The sequence below is a fragment of the Malaclemys terrapin genome, chromosome 12, assembly GCF_027887155.1.
Source record: "Malaclemys terrapin pileata isolate rMalTer1 chromosome 12, rMalTer1.hap1, whole genome shotgun sequence".
NCBI classification, from domain to species: domain Eukaryota; kingdom Metazoa; phylum Chordata; order Testudines; family Emydidae; genus Malaclemys; species Malaclemys terrapin.
In genome coordinates this window covers 36,795,056-36,815,888 of record NC_071516.1, presented here as the reverse complement: position 1 = coordinate 36,815,888, position 20,833 = coordinate 36,795,056, and the positions used below count along the sequence as shown (strand labels likewise).

The following is a 20,833-nucleotide window of genomic DNA, read 5'->3' as shown; positions in this document are numbered from 1 at the left end:
CGGTCCTTCCTGCATTAAAACTGCTCCCACGCCCCGCTCGGACGCATTTGTGGTTACTAGGAACGGTTTGTCAAAGTCTGGGGCCCTTAGCACAGGGTCAGACATGAGTGTCACCTTAAGCTAGTGAAAGGCCTTTTGACACTCATCAGTTCACTGAACTGCATTTGGCTGTTTCTTTCTGGTTAGGTCTGTCAGTGGGGCAGAAATTTGGCTGTAGTGGGGTACAAAACGCCTATAATATCCAGCCAAGCCTAAGAAGGATTGGACCTGTTTCTTTGACTTTGGAACCGGCCACTTTTGGACAGCATCCACTTTGGCCTTTAGGGGATTTATGGTTCCTTGACCCACCTGGTGCCCCAGGTAAGTCACTCTGTTTTGGCCTATTTGACACTTTTTAGCCTTAACAGTTAGTCCTGCCTGCCGGATGCGCTCAAAGACTTTTTCCAGGTGCTCCAGGTGTTCTGTCCATGAATCAGAAAAAATGGCCACATCATCGAGGTAGGCAACTGCAGATTCTCCCAATCCCACTAGGAGACCATCTACAAGTCTTTGGAAGGTGGCGGGTGCATTTCGCAACCCAAAAGGGAGTACATTGAATTCATACACCCCTGCCTGGGTGACGAAGGCTGACCTTTCCTTAGCAGGTTCATCTAGTGGTACTTGCCAGTACCCTTTGGTTAAGTCTAAAGTAGAGATGAATTGGGCATGTCCCAATTTCTCCAATAGCTCATCTGTGCATGGCATTGGATAGTTGTCAGGATGAATTACAGCATTTAGCTTACGGTAGTCCATGCAAAAGCGTATTTCCCCATCTGGTTTGGGAACTAGAACCACTGGAGATGTCCATGCACTATTAGAGGGGCGGATTTTACCCATCTGTACCATGTCCTGGATCTTCCTTTGTATAGCAGTTTTGGCATGAGGTGACTCCCGGTAGGGTGGGGTTCTAATAGGGTGAGCATTACCTGTGTCAATGGAATGGTATGCCCGTTCAGTCCATCCTGGAGTGGCTGAGAAAACTGGTGTAAAGCTTGTGCACAGCTCCTTGATCTGCTGTCACTGCAGACATCCAAGGGTCGCGGAGAGGTTCACCTCTTCCACGCCACCATCCCTTTTTCCTTCGTAGTGGACACCTTCAGGCCACTCCGCGTCATCTGTTTCCTGGGCTGAAAACTGGCAAACGTTTAATTCTCTGGAATAAAAGGGCTTAAGATAATTAACATGGTATACCTTAGGCTTTATGTTGGAGGTGGGGGAGGCTATGAGATAGTTAACAGGTCCTAGGCGCTCCTGGACCGTGAATGGTCCTTCCCACGACGCTTCCATTTTATGGGCCTGGAGGGCCTTTAAGACCATGACTTGGTCTCCTACTTTGAAGGACCGTTCTCTGGAATGTTGATCATACCAGGCCTTTTGCTCTTCCTGAGCATCCTTTAGGTTTTCTTTAGCAAGGGCTAAAGAGTGTCGGAGGGTGCTTTGTACGTTGCTTACAAAGTCTAGAATGTTAGTTCCTGGAGAAGGCATAAACTCCTCCCATTGCTGCTTCACCAACTGTAATGGCCCCTTAACCTCGCGGCCATACACAAGTTCAAATGGTGAAAAACCTAAACTGGGATGTGGTACAGCCCTGTAAGCAAAAAGCAACTGCTGCAACACTAGGTACCAATCATTGGAGTGTTCATTTATGAATTTACATATCATGGCCCCCAAAGTTCCTTTAAACCTCTCCACCAGGCCATTGGTTTGATGGTGGTAAGTGGTGGCAACCAAGTGATTCACCCCATGAGCTTCCCACAGGTTTTTCATTGTCCCTGCCAGGAAATTAGTTCCCGAATCGGTAAGAATGTCGGAGGGCCAACCTACCCTGGCAAAAATGTCTGCTAATACCTGGCACACACTTTTAGCCCTGGTGTTGATTAAGGGTACTGCTTCCGGCCATCGGGTAGCAAAATCCATGAAAGTCAGTATGTACTGCTTTCCTCTGGGGGTCTTCTTTGGGAAAGGACCCAGAATATCTACAGCTACTCGCTGAAATTGGACTTCTATTATGGGTAGTGGCTGGAGATGGGCTTTAACCTGATCTTGGGGCTTTCCCACTCGTTGGCACACCTCACAAGACCGGACATAATTAGCAACGTCCTTGCCCATTCCCTCCCAGTGGAAGGACTTCCCCAACCGGTCTTTGGTTCTGTTCACCACAGAATGGCCATTGGGATGATCATGGGCTAAGCTCAAGAGCTTTACCTGATACTTAGTGGGAACTACCAACTGTCTTTGAGGATGCCAGTCTTCCTGGTGCCCACCAGAAAGAGTCTCCTTGTATAAAAGTCCTTGTTCTACAACAAACTGGGATCGGTTAGAAGAGCTGAGAGGCGGTGGGGTGCTCCGTGCACCGCCCAAACTTTCTGAAGGCTATCATCTGCTTCCTGCTCGGCCTGAAACTGTTCTCTTGATGTTGGAGACATCAGTTCCTCCTTGGACTGTGGACTGGGGCTTGGTCCATCTGGAAGCGATGCAGGTGCTGGGGCTGTTTCCATTGACTGTGAACCGCTGTCTGCTGGTGCACTATGTGGTATTTCAGGCTCTGGCTGAGCCTCTTGGGTAGGGTTATCTGCTGCTTTTGCCAGTTCAGGCTCGCTGGTGCCCTCTGGTGTTGGAGTGGTAGACGGGTTTGCAAGCGCTGGACTCAGTGCTGGCAATGGTTCTGGTGCTGGTTGTGTTGCCAGTTCCGGTTCTGGGACTGGCTTTGGCTGGGTCTCTGAGATTGGATCCACTGCGGCTGTTGCAGTCGTTGGCAGGGGATCCAGTTCTACCACCTTTGTTTGGGTCTCTGGTAACACAGACGGGGCCTTGGTGGATGGCTCAGGAACAGGGATGGGGGTGCAAGCTTGCTTAGTCTGGCTGCGGGTGACTATTCCCACCCTCTTGGCTAGCTTCACATGGTTGGCCAAATCTTCCCCCAGCAGCATGGGGATGGGATAATTGTCATAGACTGCAAAAGTCCACATTCCTGACCAGCCCTTGAACTGGACATGCAACTTGGCTGTAGGCAAGGTTACAGACTGTGACACGAAGGGTTGAATTGTCACTGGAACCTCCGGGTTGATGAGTTTGGGGTCCACTAGGGATTGGTGGATAGTTGACACTTGTGCCCCAGTGTCCCTCCAAGCGATAACCTTCTTTCCGCCCACTCTCAAGGTTTCCCTTCGCTCTGAGGGTATGAGAGAGGCATCTGGGTCTGGGTATCTTTGGTGTTATTGTGATGTAATGAACTGTAATCAGTTGGGGTTTTTTGGGCAGTGAGCCTTTATATGTCCCAGTTCATTACATTTAAAACATCGCCCTGCTAAGGTATCACCAGGGCGATGTTGGTTGGTGGAGACTGGTGTGATGGGATGAGAAGGCATCTGGGGTTTCCCTTGGGATGTGGGTGGGGCCTTCGGTTGTCCCCGGTGGTAAGATTTTGTTTTGGCTTGCCCTTTCTGATATTCGCTCCAACTGCTACTAGTTTTTTTCTTTTCTGCCACCTCCACCCATTTGGCTCCAATCTCCCCTACCTCGGTTACAGATTTGGGCTTCCCATCCATGATGTACCTTTCTATTTCCTCAGGAACACCCTCTAAAAACTGTTCCATTTTTACTAGGGAAACCAGATCTTCCAGAGATTTAACATTTGCTCCTGATACCCAGGCATCACAATTTTTTTCAATGTGGTAGGCATGTCGGGTAAATGACACGTCTGGTTTCCACCTTAGGGCTCTGAACCGCCGACGGGCATGCTTGGGTGTTAGCCCCATTCCGAGTCTGGCCTTGTTTTTAAAAAGTTCATAACTGTTCATGTGTTCCTTAGGCATTTCAGCCGCCACCTCTGCTAAGGGTCCACTGAGCTGCGGCCTCAGCTCTACCATGTACTGGTCTGTAGTGATGCTGTATCCAATGCAGGCCCTTTCAAAATTTTCTAAGAAGGCCTCAGTATCATCGCCTGCCTTGTAGGTGGGGAATTTTCTGGGATGGGAAGTGGTACCTGGAGAGGGGTTGTTAGGATTGGCTGTTGTATCCGGCCTAGCCCGTGCTAATTCCAGTTCATGCTTCATCTCTTTTTCTCTCAGCTCCATAGCTCTCTTGTGGGCCTCCTCTTTGGCTCTTTCTTCTCTTTCACTCTGATCTTTCTCGAGTTTTTTTAATTGAAGCAGTCTCTGGTTTTTTTTTTCATTTTGTTCTGCTTCTAGTCTGGCCAGTTCTATTTTGTTAGCTACTTCTTTGGTAGTCATTTTCCTGTTTTCTTGTGCTGGGCCACACCCCTCTGCAGTTGACTGAAACTGGGATGCACTCAGCTCAGGCTGCTGCTGAGGTAACAGAGACTTTCTAACTGGCTATCCCCGAGTAGAAAGAAAAAAAAACAATTCAGCTAGTAAATTCCTTTTACCGGTTGTTTGCTCACCGATTGAACCCTTCTCTTAACAAAGGCCCTTGTTAAAAAAAACTTAACACCTCTGCCTTCAGGCAAGGAGAGATAAGATATGCATCTACCTCAGCTCTGCTTTCCAAGCAGCTAGAAAGGAGAAAAAAAAATCTTACTGGCTTTTGGTTTTAAATGATCCCACCTCTCTGCCACCATGTCAAGGCTGCTTCCCCACTTTGAACTTTAGGGTACAAATGTGGGGGCCTGCATGAAAACTTCTAAGCTTAACTACCAGCTTAGATCTGGTCCGCTGCCACCATCCCAAAGCTAATTCCCTTCCCTGGGTAGCCTTGAGAGACCTTCACCAATTCCCTGGTGAATACAGATCCAAACCCCTTGGATCTTAAAACAAGGAGAAATTAACCATCCCCCCTCCTTCCTCCCACCACCTCCTGGTGGAACCTCCTTGGATCTAAAAACAAAGAAAAATCAATCAGTTTCTTAAAAAGAAGGCTTTTAATTAAAGAAAAAAGGTAAAAATCCTCTCTGTAAAATCAGGACGGAAAAATAACTTTACAGCGTAATCAAACTTAACGAACTCAGAGGACCCCTCTCTAGCCTTAGGTTCAAAGTACAGCAAACAGAGATAAACACTCTAGCAAAAGGTACATTTACAAGTTGAGAAAACAAAGATAAACTAACACACCTTGCCTGACTGTTTACTTACACGTTTGAAATCTGAGAGACTTGTTCAGAAAGATTTGGAGAACCTGGATTGATGTCTGGTCCCTCTCAGTCCCAAGAGCGAACAACAACCCAAACAAAGAGCACAAACAAAAGCCTTCCCCCCCCCCCAAGATTTGAAAGTATCTTGTCCCCTTATTGGTCCTTTGGGTCAGGTGTCAGCCAAGTTACCTGAGCTTCTTAACTCTTTACAGGGAAAAGGATTTTGGAGTTTCTGGCCAGGAGGGATTTTATAGTACTGTGCACAGGAGAGCTGTTACCCTTCCCTTTATAGTTATGACACTCCCCAACACACTTTCTCTCACATAGACACTCTCATTCACACACACTTCCCCCAGCACACACTCTCTCTCTCTCACACACACATAGTCTCCTTCACACACTTGCCCAACACACTCTTTCACATACACAACCACATTCCCCCAACAAACAACACTCTCTCTCACACACACTCCCCCTCACATATACACACACATACTCTCACACACACTCACACAACGCAAGCTCTCTCACATACACACTCCCCCAATAAGCACTCTCTCTCACACACACACTCTCACACACACACTCTCTGTATCTCATACACACACTCCCCCAATATACACTCTCTCTTTCTCATATGCACAGTATCTCTCTCTCTCTCTCACACACACACATATTGTTATTGTTGTTGCTGTTGTTATTTCATCGTACTTTCTGTCAAAACTGAGGGATATAAATTGTTCTCAAAGGACAGGTTTGGGGAAAAAGGAGGAGGTGTTGCACTGTACATCCAGAATGTCTACACTTGCTCTGAAGTCCAAGGGAAAGTGAGTGACAGACCTACTGAGAGTCTCTGGGTGAGGATAACAAGGGAAAAGAACAGTAGCAATGTTATGGTGGGGGTGTATTACAGACCACCAAATCAGAAAGAGGAAGTGGATGAGTCATTCCACAAGTAGGTAATAAGATTAGTTAACACACATGAGCTAGTATTAATGGGGGATTTTAACTTCCCTGAGATCTGTCGGAAGAATATTGTAACAAAACATAATATGTCCTGCAAATTCTTAGTGTGTAGAGGGGACAGCTTTTTGATTCAGAGAGTTGAGGAAACAACTAAGGTATCATTAATTTTGGATCTGGTTTTGACCAACAGGGATGAATCGGTTGTGAACGTGAAGGTGGTTGGGAACTTGGGAGGAACTGATCATGATCTGATAGAGTTCAATATCCCATGGAAAGGAGGGCATGAGAAGAGCAAAACAAGGACACTGGAATTCAGAAAGGTGGATTTCAACCAACTCAGAGAAATTGTAGGCAAAGTCCCATGGAAGCCAATTATGAAGAAAAGGAATCGAGGGGGGCTGGCAGTTCCTAAAAGATGTAATACTAGAGGCTCAGCATCAAGCTATTCTGATGGAGAGGAAAGATAAGAAGAGCCACAGGAGGCCAATGTGGCTGAATAAGAGCTTTTCAGCTATCTAAAACCCCAAAGGGATACATACTGGAAATGGAAGAAGGGGCATGTCACCAAGGAAGTATACATGGTAATAGCACGAGTGTGTAAGGACAAAATCAGGAAAGCCAAGGCAAAGAATGAGTTACAGCTGGCAAGGAATGTTGGAGATAACAGGAAGGGGTTCTTCAAATATGTCAGACAAAAAAGAAAGATCAAGGATGCTGTTGGTCCTCTGCTCAATGGAGGCAGTGAGCTGGTAACGGAAGATGATAGGAAGGCAGAGTTGCTCAATGCGTGCTTTGCTTCAGTCTTCTCACAAAACATAACATGTGTCCAGATGACTAGCGAAGTTCCCATAGACAATGAAGGGGAAGTGATACAGATTGAGGTAAGTAAAGAACACATCACAGATTTTGTGACCAATTTGAATTAATTCAAATCAGCAGGGCTCGATGCTATTCTAAAGGAACTAGCTGAAAAAATCTCAGAGCCACTGGCAAAAAATATTTACAAACTCATGGATGACAGGGGAGGTCTTGGAAGACTGGAGAAGAGCTAACGTAGTGCCCATCTTTAAAAAGGGAAAAAAAGGAGGAGCTGGGGAACTATAGACCAGTCACACTGACCTCAGTACCTGGGATGTTCCTAGAGCAATGTATAAAACATTCAATTTGTGGATACCTGGAGGATGAAGGAGTGAGCACTAGCAGCCAGCATGGATTTACCAAGAACCAGTCATGCCAAACCAGCTTGATTTCCTTCTTTGACAGGGTAACTAATTTGGTGGTTAGGGGGAATGTAGTGGACATAATATACCTTGACTTCAGCAAGGCTTTTGACACAGTCCTACATGACATTTAGATAAGTAAGCTGGAGACATGTGGGCTTGGTGGACCTACCATTAAGCAGATACATAATTGGTTAGACAACCATAAAGAAAGAGTAACTATTAAAGGAAAGATGTCAGATTGGAGGTAGGTCTTAAGTGGGGTTCCACAGGGATCTTTTCTTGGTCCGGTGTTGTTTAACATCTTTATTAATTACCTGGATGTAGGTATAGCGAGCAAGCTGATCAAGTTTGCAGATAACACAAAGCTGGGGGGGTTGCAATACTTTGGTGGATAGAGCTAAAATTCAAAGGGATCTTGATAAATTGGAGAACTGGGCCCTAGACAACAAAATGAAATTCAACAAAGACAGATTTAAGATGCTACACTTATGGAAGAGAAACCAAATATAGAATAGGGGATTACTGAGTTGGCAGCACTGTTGAGAAGGATGTGGGAGTTGCGGTGGATCACAACCTCAACATGAGTCAGCAATGCAATGCTATTGCAAAAAGAGCAAATGCAGTTTTAGGTTGCATTAACAGAGGCATAGTGTGCAAGTCACCGTGGGCAATAGTAATGCTCTAGTTGGTGCTGTCTAGACCTCAGCTGGAATACTATGTCCAGTTTTGGCCTCAAGTATATAGAAAGGATGTAGAGAAACTAGAAAGGATCCAGAGGCCAGCGACGAAGAAGATCAAAAGGATGGAATGCAGCTATATGAGCAAAGGCTGAAGGAACTGGGTTTGCTTAGTTAGAAAAGAGGAGATTTTTTTGGGAGGGGGTATTATAATGGTCTTCAGATACTTGAAATGCTGCCATAAAAAAGATGGAGAAACATTGTTCTCTCTTGCCACAGAGGGCAGGACAAGAGGCATTGGGTTCAAACTACAGCACAGCAGCTTTAGATTATATCTCAGGAAAAGCCTCCGAACTGTAAGAATGGTAGGACAATAGAACCGACTGCCTAGGGAGGTTGTGGAAGTTTCTTCACTGGACATTTTCAAAGAAAGGCTGGAGAGCCATCTGTCTTGGATGGTTTAGACACAACAAATCCTGCTTCTTGGCAGGGAGTTAGACTAGATGACCTGTGCAGTCGCTTCTAACCCTATGATTCTGTGATTCTATGAAATGTGCAATACACATATATTTTTTGCCATTTTATTCTTTAAAAGTTCATTAAGGGTTACAATATTATTATTTTAGTTTTTTGACTGGTCTGTGCATTTCATAGTTTTGTTTCTCTCTTATGCTTAAATTTAATTCTTTGAGTAGTGAGTTCTAAAATGCCTAACCTGTCCTGGCTGTAATAATTATCATTTTTACTTTTATCACCATAATGTGCTTTGTCATTCATTATTTAAAGTTATACAGTCAAAAAGCAGTATCCTTTTAGAAAGTAATTTTAGCTTGTACTCACCTTAGCAGTGCCAGTTTTTTTTTTAAAAGCTAAACACATAACTTTCAACACTGTGCAGATGATGGTCGCTTATTTTCAAATTGTATTTTTAGTTATATCTGTAAAATAGCTTAAAATTCGTATGAAAATAAATGTGGTTCCAAGTCTGATAGTAACAGTAATGATGGAGTCAAATGTTAGCGAGTCACATACATGATTGTGATTGGTAAATATAAATGCCAACATAATTAGAAAAAATAAATATCCATTCTTAATAAAAGAGAAAAAAAACCTTAATTTTGTATGTTAAAATTAAGTAAATACATTTTAGTGGAGTGAAAAGCAATTGACTAATATAGAGTAGATAATGGCAGATATTGCTGATAATGCTGATAGAGTAGATATTTCTGATAATGCTGAATTGGCAGTGTCCCGCTTCTGATGGTCATTCGTCTGCAGGTCGTCTGGGGAGAATGTTTTGCTGGCTGTTCTCAAGCAGTATCTTCTCCCTCTCTCACTCTGTCTCTCTGTGGTTTCCTTCTTTTGATATCTTTATAGTTAAGATTTTAAACATGAGCCAACACTGTGGTTAAGCACTTGCTGCTGCACTCAGTGTCATAATGTGCTGCTTTACCACAGCTGGCTATTTTTGCACAAATTTTTCTGTCCCAACTTGATGTCTATATGATCTACACACTATTGGTTAATGGTGGTAAGAGTTTCAAAATGTAGTAACACTTGTTTTCCATCAGCATCTTCCATGAAATGATCTAATTCTTTATTTGAACCCAGTTATACTTTGGCCTTCTCAACATCCCCAGGCAATGAGTTCCATGGGTTGACTGTACGTTGTGTGAAGAAATACTTCCTTTTATTTGTTTTAAACCTGCTGCCTATTAATTTAATTGGGTGACTCTTGGTTCTTGTATTATGTGAATTGTTAAATGGCACTTCCTTATTCACTTTCTCCACACCAGTCATGGTTTTATAGACCAGAACTGCACACAGTATTCAAGGTGTGGGCTAATCATGTATTTATATGGTGGCAATGGAGTGAGACAGAGGTGACTGAACCCACAGCAGCTCATTATCCTCTTCCTGCCCGGTGTGGGTTTGTATCACAGTGTCTAAGTGACTTACATAAACAAATTCTATTGAGATCTGTGCTAAATTATTCAGTGTCCTAAGGGAATTAGGCACTGACCTGCCAATGGGAGTTGGGCAGCAAACATCTTTAGGTACTTCCAAAAAGAACAGCCTAGATCATGCCTAAGTTCTATAGCACAACTTTCCTGCAGCACAAATTTATCTCTTTGTTCCTCAGACTGTAGAAGATGGGTTTGAACATTGGGGTACGACTGTGTACATTAGAGACAGAACTTTATGGAAGGCCTGGGACCACTCCACCGATGGTACATGATAATGATGCTCCCATAATACAGACTCACCACCAGTAGGTGAGAGGTGCAGGTGGAAAAGGCCGTCTCCCTCCTGTCAGAGGAGGCAATTCGCAGGATGGCCGAGAAGATAAGAATGTATGACTCAACAATGAGGAGAAAAGGGGCCAGGCATACCAGGGAGTAGGAGACCAGAATAATCATTTCCACCAGAGGAAATTATTAATTTCATCGGGGCCACAGAAGCTTAGCTGGGGAACCATCCCCACTACTAAAGCAGTCACTGAGATACCAGTTACCAAGGAGGCAGATACCAGCTGAAGGCAGACCCTGAGGCTCATCATAATCGTATAGCTGAGTGGGTTGCATATGGTTAGATAACGGTCATAAGCTATGACTGCAAGGAGGAAACACTCTATGCAAGCCAAAGCACTGAGGAAAAATAACTGTGTGATGCAGTCCCTGAAGGACATTGTCCTGTCCTCTGCCAGGAACCCAGCCAGCAATCTGGGGGCCTTGACTGAGGAGTGGTAGGTGTCCAGGAAGAAGTACATGGGGGTGTGAAGCTGCTGATCTGCCACAATTAGCGCAGCAATGGGGATGTTCCTGGCAATGGTCACCATGTAGATAACTAGAAACACCACAACAAGCAGAATCTGAAATTCGTTCGGGTTCCCGAATCCCAGGAGGATGAACTTGGTGATAGATGTTTATTTTTTTCGTATGTGTTCTCTGAAAGAAAGAAAGAAAGAAAGAAAGAAAGAAAGAAAGAAAGAAAGAAAGAAAGAAAGAAAGAAATATCTTTTCCCAGATCTCCAAATACGTCCTAGTTATTCCACCCCTTTTAACTTTATTCAATATTTACTTAAGACCAGATTTTCATATACATTTAAGTGCCTAACGATTCAGTTAGGCACCTAGGGGGATTTTACAACACCTCAGTACCTAAAATTAATTGATTTCAACAGATATTAGGAGCCAAGATGCTTTTGAAAAGCCCACTAGTCACCTAGCTGCATCTTTAGGCACCTAAATATCTTTAAAAATCTGGCCCTTAGTGTATAATACGTAATGGAACTGGTTCAAAACATTTTTTCCCATGGAAATGTTTAAGTTTTCAGCCAAAGAACTTCAAAAGAGAGATTTTGGCCAAAAATTGGAGTTGCAGTGCCTCCTACCCACTCCCCACCATGTGCACTCCAAATAGCTGCCCGCCTGGCTCCCTGCTGCCTGTGTCTGCAGCTGCTTTTACATAACTGGGAGCGTCTCTTGCACTGGAGGGGGAAACATCCCTCCTCCCCATACCCAAAATGACATGGCTCTGCCCAGCAATCCCTTCACCACCCAACCCAGCTCCAGTCCCTACTTCCAGGCATCCGCTTTCTCCATCACTGAACAGGTCTGGAGGAGGTGCAGAGTCCAGACTGCTCCATCTCACAGGTGTGACTTTTCATCCTCAACCCAAACCTGACACTTGTCATTGGGTTCTGTGTCCAATGCATCCCGAACCTGATGCCTGTGGTTGCGTCTCATCAGGTTTGGGTAAGGCACAGGGCTCTACTCCAGTAGAACTATGGGATTACATAATTTTACAACTTCTGAACGCAGCCTGTACAAAGACAGACAATGCTACATAGACATAGCATATTTGGGGGGCGGGGCAGTAATAAAAGAAGACAAGACACACATGAATACAGAAAGGAGGGAAGGAGGGAAGGCGATGACTGGGGACGGGGAAAGGAAAAAGAGGAGGGGGCAAGCAGAAGGGAGGTCTGGCATTCTTTGATCCATTTCAGTGTTTTTAACCAAATATATCTAGTGGGTCCAAATTTCTTCAAATACATTTAATTGCTCTCTATGATAATAGGTTATTCTTCCTGTGGCTGTTAACTCTGACAGGTGTGAATACCACTGGCCTATTCTTGCATTTTTGCAAAATCTTCTGTGTGGTGATCACTGCAGCCCACAAGAACCAAAGTCTGTGTGGCGGGGTTAAACCCAGTGTAGCAGGTGAATAACCCAGGATACATTCCAAGTACTCACATTTACCCTCAAATACACAGCAGGTAAGGAGCAAAATCTGGCCTAGGAATAGTCTTATTGGTTACTCGTGTCTCATTTTAACCATTGTTCTGATTATATTTATTATAAAATGTTTTGGCTGTGATATAATATATAATATAAGCATTGGGCGCTAAATGACTTGCCCCAGGTCCCACAGGAAGTTTCTGGCAGAACCAGGTACTGAACCAGACTGTCTTAAGTCCCAACCACTGGACTGTCCTATCACATCAGACTATTCCCTGAGCTCAGTGTGGGGCAGAACACCTGCTTTTATTGCTACCTGTGTTGCCTCGTGCTCTCAATGCAATCCATAAAAAAAAAAAAAAAACCCAACATCGAAATGTCAGCCTAGAAGGGGCCTCAGAACACCATTGAATTCACCCCCCTGCACCGAGCACCCCTAGACCATCCCTGACAAGTGTTTGTCTAACCTGCTCTTAAAAATCCTCCATCGGTGGGGATTTCACAACCTCCTTGTTAACCTTCTGGTAAAACGCCTTATGGTAAAACTACAACAAATCTAACTGACTCTTGAATCCCCCTCGCTCCCTGTGCATGGAACTCCCGTTAAAGCGAGGACCAGTACATCAGACAGAAAACAGCTACTCGTCTTGGGATTTCCAAAGGCAGTTCTAGGCATTAGGCAGCTGCCTCTCCTTGGGAGCCAACCAAAAGGGACATGCTCGTCTAACACCCTATTCCTCAGAGGAAGTATCTGTGAACTTCTGCTGATGAGTCCTCCTGGGCAGGGGAAGAGAGCTAAAATACTCCAGTTCTATCCACAAACAGGTCCTTAGCCAGCCGGGAGAATGGTGTCTTTCTCAGAGGTAAGCCCCGGAATCCGAGCTGGCTTGGCTTCTAAACAAGCATGACATGGGAAGAGCTAGGAGTAGAAAGGGATGGTGCTCACCCCACTTAATGTGAAACTTCTTCAGTGTGGCATGGGGTGAAAAGCAGGGCAGAATTTGTGGCACTACCTTTGACTAGCAGGGACAATCCTTTGTGCTGGAATTGACCTGAGACTTGAAGCTTGCCTTTAGCTTCTCTTCTACTTTCAGCCAGGAATCACTCATAGTGAGATATACAATCAGTGCATTTTTATATCTATCGAAGGGTATTTCTTCTTTCCCCTCTGCTACCATTTCATCTTCCGCCTCCTTCTCTTTTTCTTCTTTTGATGATGATGAAGCTCTGGGGTTCAATGCAAAAAACATCTTGGTTCCTCACTCCCATTGATTTCAGTTGGTTTTAGGTATCTAACTACCTTTACATATCTGGGCCTTTGATCTTATTTATGAGTATCCCCCCCATTTGAATTTGAAAATAATAATAATAAAAAACATTAGATCTCATTGGAAATGCTGTTTCATCTGGACTGAAAAATTTCATGCAATGAATCCATTTCAATGAAATTTCTATTGTTTGTTTGTTTTTTCTTAGCCAGAATGCAGCATTCTCATAGGTCAGAATGGAATGTTTCAGTTCTCCATTTTGGAATGACTTTTCATTTCAGTTTTTGTATCTGATACGACATGAGATGATACAGTTGAAATCAGAATGAAATGTTTCAATTTAATCCAAATGAAGCATTTCAATTGACCCAAAATGAATACTTTTTTTCACAATTTTGTTTTGTGGAAAGTTTCAACTTTTTTTTATGGTCCATTTTGGAATGGAAACATTTGCAAACTGCAGAATTTCCAATAAAACAAACCCTTGTATTCCTGCACAGCTCTCATAAATGTAACTAACACCCCAGGTACCAGACAGAATGCCCCCCACATTAAATTCATTCAATTTTTGCTGTGACACTAGGGCTGAAGTTAATTTAGAGGTAGAAGTAGAAGATTTGGAGGTGCACCAGTGACACAGAGCCAGTCAACCTACCACTGCCTAGTGCTCCTGGTCCATTAGTATCTAGGTTTAATCAACTCCATTGCACACCACAAGACTCACTTATTATCCCAGACTTCTTCATAATGCCACTGTTGCTACCGAAGGGAATGTGAACTAGTAAGTAGAGCACTGGACTAGCATTCAGGAGACCTGAGTCCTGTTCACAACTCTGCCTCTGGCCTGCTGGGTGATGATGGGCAAGCCACTAGCTCACTCACTAGCTCACACTGTGCCTCAGTTTCCCCACCTTTAAAATGGGGGTGATGACAGAGACCTCCTTTATAAAGCACTTTGAGATCAACTGATTCCAAGTGCTATAGAAGAGCTCAGTGGTGTTATTATTAATACAATATCTGGAGCACAGGAGAGGAGACCACAGGGGGCTGGAGCAGCGGTTTCTCACTAGCGGCTCTGTGTCCCAAGCCTGCACAGATCACTGTGAGGTCTGAGTGTCTATGTTTCCTTGCTCGCTGGCCTGTAAAGCACAGAGCAGAAGGGTTTGAGTCCATCCATTGAGAACTTGAAGGTTTCAAGCCATAGTCAGGTGAACAGAGGCCAGGGTGATGGGACAATGACTAATAATAATAATGTCAAAGTTCTATTCTATATAGATTCGTATACTGTGCTCATCACCATAGTATCAAGCGTTTATATGCTTATTAATTTGCTATTAGTAATCACTTGTTAATGCTGAATTCTTACTTTGGTGTACAGTGGCAATATCTTCGGGGATGGGTTCTTTGTAATATCATTTGGGCAGCTGTGTAAATGCCTTTGAAAAATCCTAGGTGTTACACAGAACATCTTCGTAACAAATGCCAAGATTCATTGGCCAGATCAACAAGTTATCTTCCAAGTTAGCCAGAAAAGCAGATGGAAATCTCTGTAATAAAGCCAGAGTGTCTGCCAGGGTCAGTGTCTCAGTGGGTAGCAAGAGGGACATGCACCAGCATCTAGCACCAAGAATCCCGCTGTCAAGCATGACTCAGAAAGGGGAAACTTTTTGGGCCTTAACATCAATGGGGACAGGCAAAGAGCTGCCCGGGTAGACACAGACAGCCAAGCACTGCACCTGCCCAAAGGAACGTTGCAGATTCACACTTCCCAAATGTGAAAATTGTATATTTGGGATGTTAGATGATGACAGATCTCTGCTGATGGGAACAATGCATAAACAGAAGGAAAGCAAGAAAGCTCTCCAGTGTAACTGCATGTTCTCTGTCCTTTGTGCTCCTCTCTGCTGCCCATTCCCTTATTCTCAATTAAAATTACAGCAGTCTGAAGAACTAAATGTTGCTAAATATTTTCTCCATCTGTTTTGTGTGCTGCTTCGCTAAACTGTGGCTAGTAATTGGAGAATGTGCCATTGATCTTTGAACGCTTGCTCATTTCCACCCAAACAGGGAGCAAATGTCCAGCCACTGGATGGTGCCACAATTTCCCCAGCATTCAGTCCCACTGAGTTCATTCCAAGGGCACAGAACAAGGGCAGAGAAGATGCAATTCTTCTGGCTCCACGTGCTGGTTCATCTGGTCCCACGGCTTGATGGATTGTAAAGCTTTTCATCCTTTAAACTGATTGTTGCTGGCTGAAATCTATCACCAGGGACCAGCAAATGAAAATTATCAGCATCAATTGTCTTGTTGTTAGCAGGTGTAAAAGGATTTGGTTGGTCTTAGTAAAATGTTCCAAATACCTTGTGGGTAAAAACTATTAAGCACTGAATTGGTCAAACACAAAGCATCATGATCTGATTTGCAGAACTTGTTCTCACGGTTAGCACAATGGTGGTGCAAATAATAGATTTTTGGTGTGCTGACAGTTCCAAAACAAGAAAACAAATTCAGGATAACCTGGAAACAAAAATATTTTGAATTGTTTTGCAAACCAAAAAGACAAATGTGTTGTGTTAAACAAAATGTTTTGATTGACCTGAAATAAAATGTTTTGTTTTGATTTCAAGCATTTTTGTACATTTCTGATTTTTTTCTTAATTGAAGGAAATTCCAAAACAAAATGAATGAAACATTTTGATGTTTCCAAGTTTTTCTTTTCTTTTCAAGATGAACAGTTCAGTGGAACTGACATGAATTTGCTAAATGTTTCTTGGTTACTGTGTCTTATCCGCATATTTAAAACTCTCCCCTCCCCAAAGAAAAAAAGTTTTGGCTGAAAAATGTCACCCATCTCTGTCAGGAATAAGCAAAGTGAGAGGGCAATGTAGAAAACTACCTTTGCCCCATTCAAACCCAAATTCAGGACTTCAGCCTCTCATGAACCTGTCTTTAAAACATGTATTTCTTTACCTTAGTTTAAATCTGGCTTCCCTCTGAGACAGGTTGTACCCTCAGCTACACAGGTTATAATAAGATCCAATGAGAGAGAAAGGTCTGATTTTAAGACCAGTAGGGGTCATTACGGCCTGTGTTATGCAGGTCAGACCGAGATGATCCAATCTAGCCTCTGGGCTTTGAAGCTCGGAATAAAATCTTTGAATTAAAATCACTGAGTCAGGCCTCCTGCATAATGCAAGGCAGAGAATTTTTCCCAGTGATTCTTGAATTGATCCCAGTAACTACCACTAGTAAGAAAATTTTCCGTCAAAACATATTTTCCCTAGACAATGGCTTTATCGTAGATTGTGAATTTTGCCAGTAGAATTCCTGTTTTTATAGAAAATATTCAGGATTGTGTGGAAAATGTGAAAAATTAAAATCATTTTTCTCTTTTTGGCAATTGAGAAATGAAAAAAATCTGGATTTTGGGCTTCCAATTTTTATTTTTTTCTGGAAAAAAAGATAATTTCCCAGCCAGCTCTACTAATAATTTGTGATTAAATTAGGTCATAAAGTTGGAGGCCCTAGAAGATGAATCGATGATATGGCTTCCATTTTCTGGATATCCAAATTTTAATGGGAATTGAGCATCCACCTTCCTTAGATGGCTTGCAAGCACTTTGCCTAAATTTTCAATCTCAGTTGGACGTATTTTTGCATTTATCATAAAAGGTAAATAAATGACTTTCATGCCTTGTCTTCCCTGATGCGGGTGACTTTGTTCACTCCCTCTGCCATTGAAATACAAGCCACTGGACAAGGGAAATCAGACTGCAGTGACCGAGTTCATCTTCGTTGGATTCTCCAGATTGGTGGAGCTGCAGGCGCTGCTCTTTGCAATGGTTCTATCCATGTATACAGTGTCCCTGACGGGGAACGTTCTCATCACAGCCATCATAAAAGCCAACCCGTCCCTCCATACGCCGATGTATTTTTTCCTCACCAACCTGTCCCTGCTGGAGATCTGCTACACAACGTCCATTGTGCCCAAGATGCTGGTGAGCCTGGTGTCAGAGAACAGAAGGATCTCACTATGGGGTTGTGCCACGCAGATGTATTTTTTCACCCTCTTTGGCATCACTGAGTGCTGCCTCCTGGCTGCCATGGCCTACGACCGCTACGTGGCCATCTGCAACCCGCTGCGCTACACCCTCGTCATGAGAAAGGGGGCCTGCGCCCAGCTGGCCGTAACCTCCTGGACGGTGGGGATGCTGGTGGGCTTGAGCCAGACCAGCTATGTTTTCAGTCTGACGTTCTGTGGGCCCAACAAGATCAATCACTTCTTCTGTGACATCCCGCCCCTCCTGAAGCTGGCCTGCGGGGACACCTCCATGAACGTGTTGGCCGTGTACCTGGTGGCTTTTCTTTTCATAACCTCCCCCTTCACGCTCATCCTGGCCTCCTACCTCTTCATCATTGCCTCCGTCCTGAGGATGCCATCAGCTGAGGGGAAGCGCAAAGCCTTCTCCACCTGCTCCTCCCACCTCATCGTGGTCTTGCTCTTCTATGGCTCTGGCATCATCACCTACCTCAGGCCCAAGTCCAGCTACTCAATGGAGAGCGACAAGCTCCTGGCCCTCTTCTATACAGTGGTGACGTCCATGCTGAACCCCATTGTCTACAGCCTGAGGAACAAGGAGGTCAAGGAGGCCCTGAGGAGGGCGCTCAGTGGGATGATGTGCCCTCGGCAAATGTAGGGTGAGGTTTCCCAAGAGCACAAATGACTTCCAGTGGGGCCTGGGGGATATAAGTGTGTCCACGGGTGGGTTTATTTTCCAAAACCAGTGCAACCCACGTTGCCAGTCAGAACAGACTGGTACTGCATGGCCTGTCCTACGGCCCGTGCACACACAGCAGGTCTCTCCAACCAGGCCTCCCAGTTGGTAGGTGTTGAGAGTTTCCTTCTAGGTCCTTTCTCCTGGGTCTCTCCCCCTAACTAAGCTGGCCTCTTGCCTATGGAGCAAGCAACCTGCAGGCTGTCGCCCGAGATCCATTCTCTGGGAGGCTGATCATTAGTCACAGGTAGAGCTAAGCCCACCTTTTTTCAACAGCCAGGCCCCCTTGTGACAGGCACCCAACCGCCCTCTGTACTTTTGGAAATCTGCCCCATAAATGTTTGAATGTCAACAAAATTCCAAACATGCTGCAGAGTCTCTTCCATCAGGCGGGAATGAGAGTCACGGGCAACCATTAGTTGTCATCCAATCTTGATTTTAAAATTTTCAGTGATGGAGAATCCACCACAACCCTTAGTAAATTGTTCCAATGGTTAGTTACTCTCACTGTTAAAAAATTGTGCCATATTTCCTGTCTAGCTTCAACTTCCAGCCTTTGGATCATCTTAGACTGAAAAATCTGCTAGATTGAAAAGCCCAGTACCCATTTTTAGTCCCCCATGTAGGTACTTATAGACAGAGATCTAGTCAAACATTAACACTCTCCTTGTTAAACTAACCAGATTGTGCTCCTGGAGTCTATCACTAGAAGTCATGTTTTCCAATCCTTTAAGCATTCTGTGGCTCTTCTCTGAGCCCTCTCCAATTTACTAACAACCATCTAGAATTTTGGGCACCAGAAATGGACACCGTCTTCCATTAGCAGTCACACCAGTGACAAATACAGATGTAAAATAACTTCTCTGCTCCTATTTAAGCTTCTCCTATTTATGCATCCCAGGATCACAATAGCTTTTATGACCATAGCATCACACTGGGAGCACATGTTCCACTGAGCTGAATTATATGTTATCATAGAGAAGTACAAAAAGTAATACATTAATTAATTAAATAAAAATACTAAATCCCACCATACTCAGCAGTGGTTCAGGCCATAATTCTCCAGCCTTGAGTTGTGATCTTGAATTCTGTTATGTCTATCTTGACATCTACTATCTTTCCCATAGACAAATAAGAAGCATATATTCTCCAGATTAGCTTTTCCCAGCTGTCTAGGAGATTTAGACACACAATTCCCATTGGTTTTAATGGAAAGAAGGTGATAAAATCACTTAAGCACCTTTGAAATCCTCAGCCTCTGTCTAAATGAGATTGTATTTTCTATTAAAGGTTAACCATGAGAGAAGAACAAACAAAAGGAAAAGCACAGTCTCATTAACCATTTGCATCATAAGTGAGTGCAACATGGTAGCTGTCACAAGCAGACTCCAAGCACTTTAGACCCCAATTCAGCACTATGCTTGAACATGTGTTTAATTTTAAGCATGTGAGAATTCCCACTGAGTTCCATGGCACTAAGAATATGCTTAAAAACTAGACATGTGCAAAGGTACCTTGCTGAATTGGGGCCTTAAAGAACAACACACAGAGAAAGTCAATAGTGGGTTGAGGTGGATTAGGACCAGGATTCCATCCAGCCATAGGACCATCAACAAAGCAAAGAGCTTATGACATTTCTGGCTCAACAGGCTGCCAATGCTGTCCTCTTAGTAGATTCAAATACTCTCTGGCAGTAGGTAACCTCTGTATGTCCTTGGGCATTCACTCAGCGTAGGCACTGGATCCATGTATCCTGTCTTTATCCAGTCCTGGTTACAGAGCTATATACATCAGAGCTACTATGGGACTTTTTCCAGTCAAGGAGCAAGGACCTTAACCTCAGCATGACAAGTGAAGTGCCACATTCTCCATATCTTTGAATCTTAGAATCTATGTTAGTGAGGTGACCAAATCCCATTGGAATTCAGTCAGAATCAGGCACTAATTCCCTCCAGGTCTCTTGAAAATACCAGCCTAAACCAAGATCAGATGCCTTTCTGAACAACGCATTCAAGTTCAACCATAATTTGCTGGGATGCATGCAGGAATCACTGGATGAAGTTCACTGTCCTGTGTTATGCCGAAGGTCAAATGAAATGGGCCCTTAAAATATATTATGGATTTTGCAGACTTTTATTCATTGTCTTTGATGGGTCCTGCTCACTTGGGGAAGCACTACTTGGGAAAGGATGGAAGGGTTTGCCAAAAAGGGGTCTTAAGTAACGGCATCCGAACTGGATGCTAATGGTGTGATTCAATGAAGCGTTGGAGTCTTACAGGCCATTGCTTCAAAAACAAGCATTACATGGTAGCTGCCCTGGGCAGACTCTGAGGCTAATGTTGCAATGACACCACTAATTTGGCATCCCTCAGTTTAATTTCAGCCAATCTGGACCTTTTTCTCCAAAAGCGCTGAGCACCGACAACCCCAGCCATGCCTACTAAGGGTACTCAGCAAAAACAAAACAAAACAAACCAGTCAAAAGCTCATGAATGGGGCATAAAAAAGAGGCACTCAAATTTAGTGGACACTTTGGTAAAAATTGGCTTT

At 43.9% G+C, this 20,833-nt stretch overlaps 1 protein-coding gene and 1 pseudogene across 1 annotated transcript; one reads left to right on the top strand and one right to left on the bottom strand.

Annotated features, from left to right (window-relative positions):
- Positions 1 to 10,071: 10,071 nt before the first annotated feature.
- Positions 10,072 to 13,488, bottom strand: LOC128845951 (olfactory receptor 1020-like; annotated as a pseudogene).
- Positions 13,489 to 17,229: 3,741 nt separating this feature from the next.
- LOC128846633 (olfactory receptor 10A4-like) lies at positions 17,230 to 18,204 on the top strand (the record flags this gene model as incomplete). Its single annotated transcript, XM_054045867.1, has 1 exon — positions 17,230 to 18,204. A coding segment is annotated over one exon (975 nt), but the record flags the coding sequence as incomplete, so codon positions are not given.
- Positions 18,205 to 20,833: the final 2,629 nt, after the last annotated feature.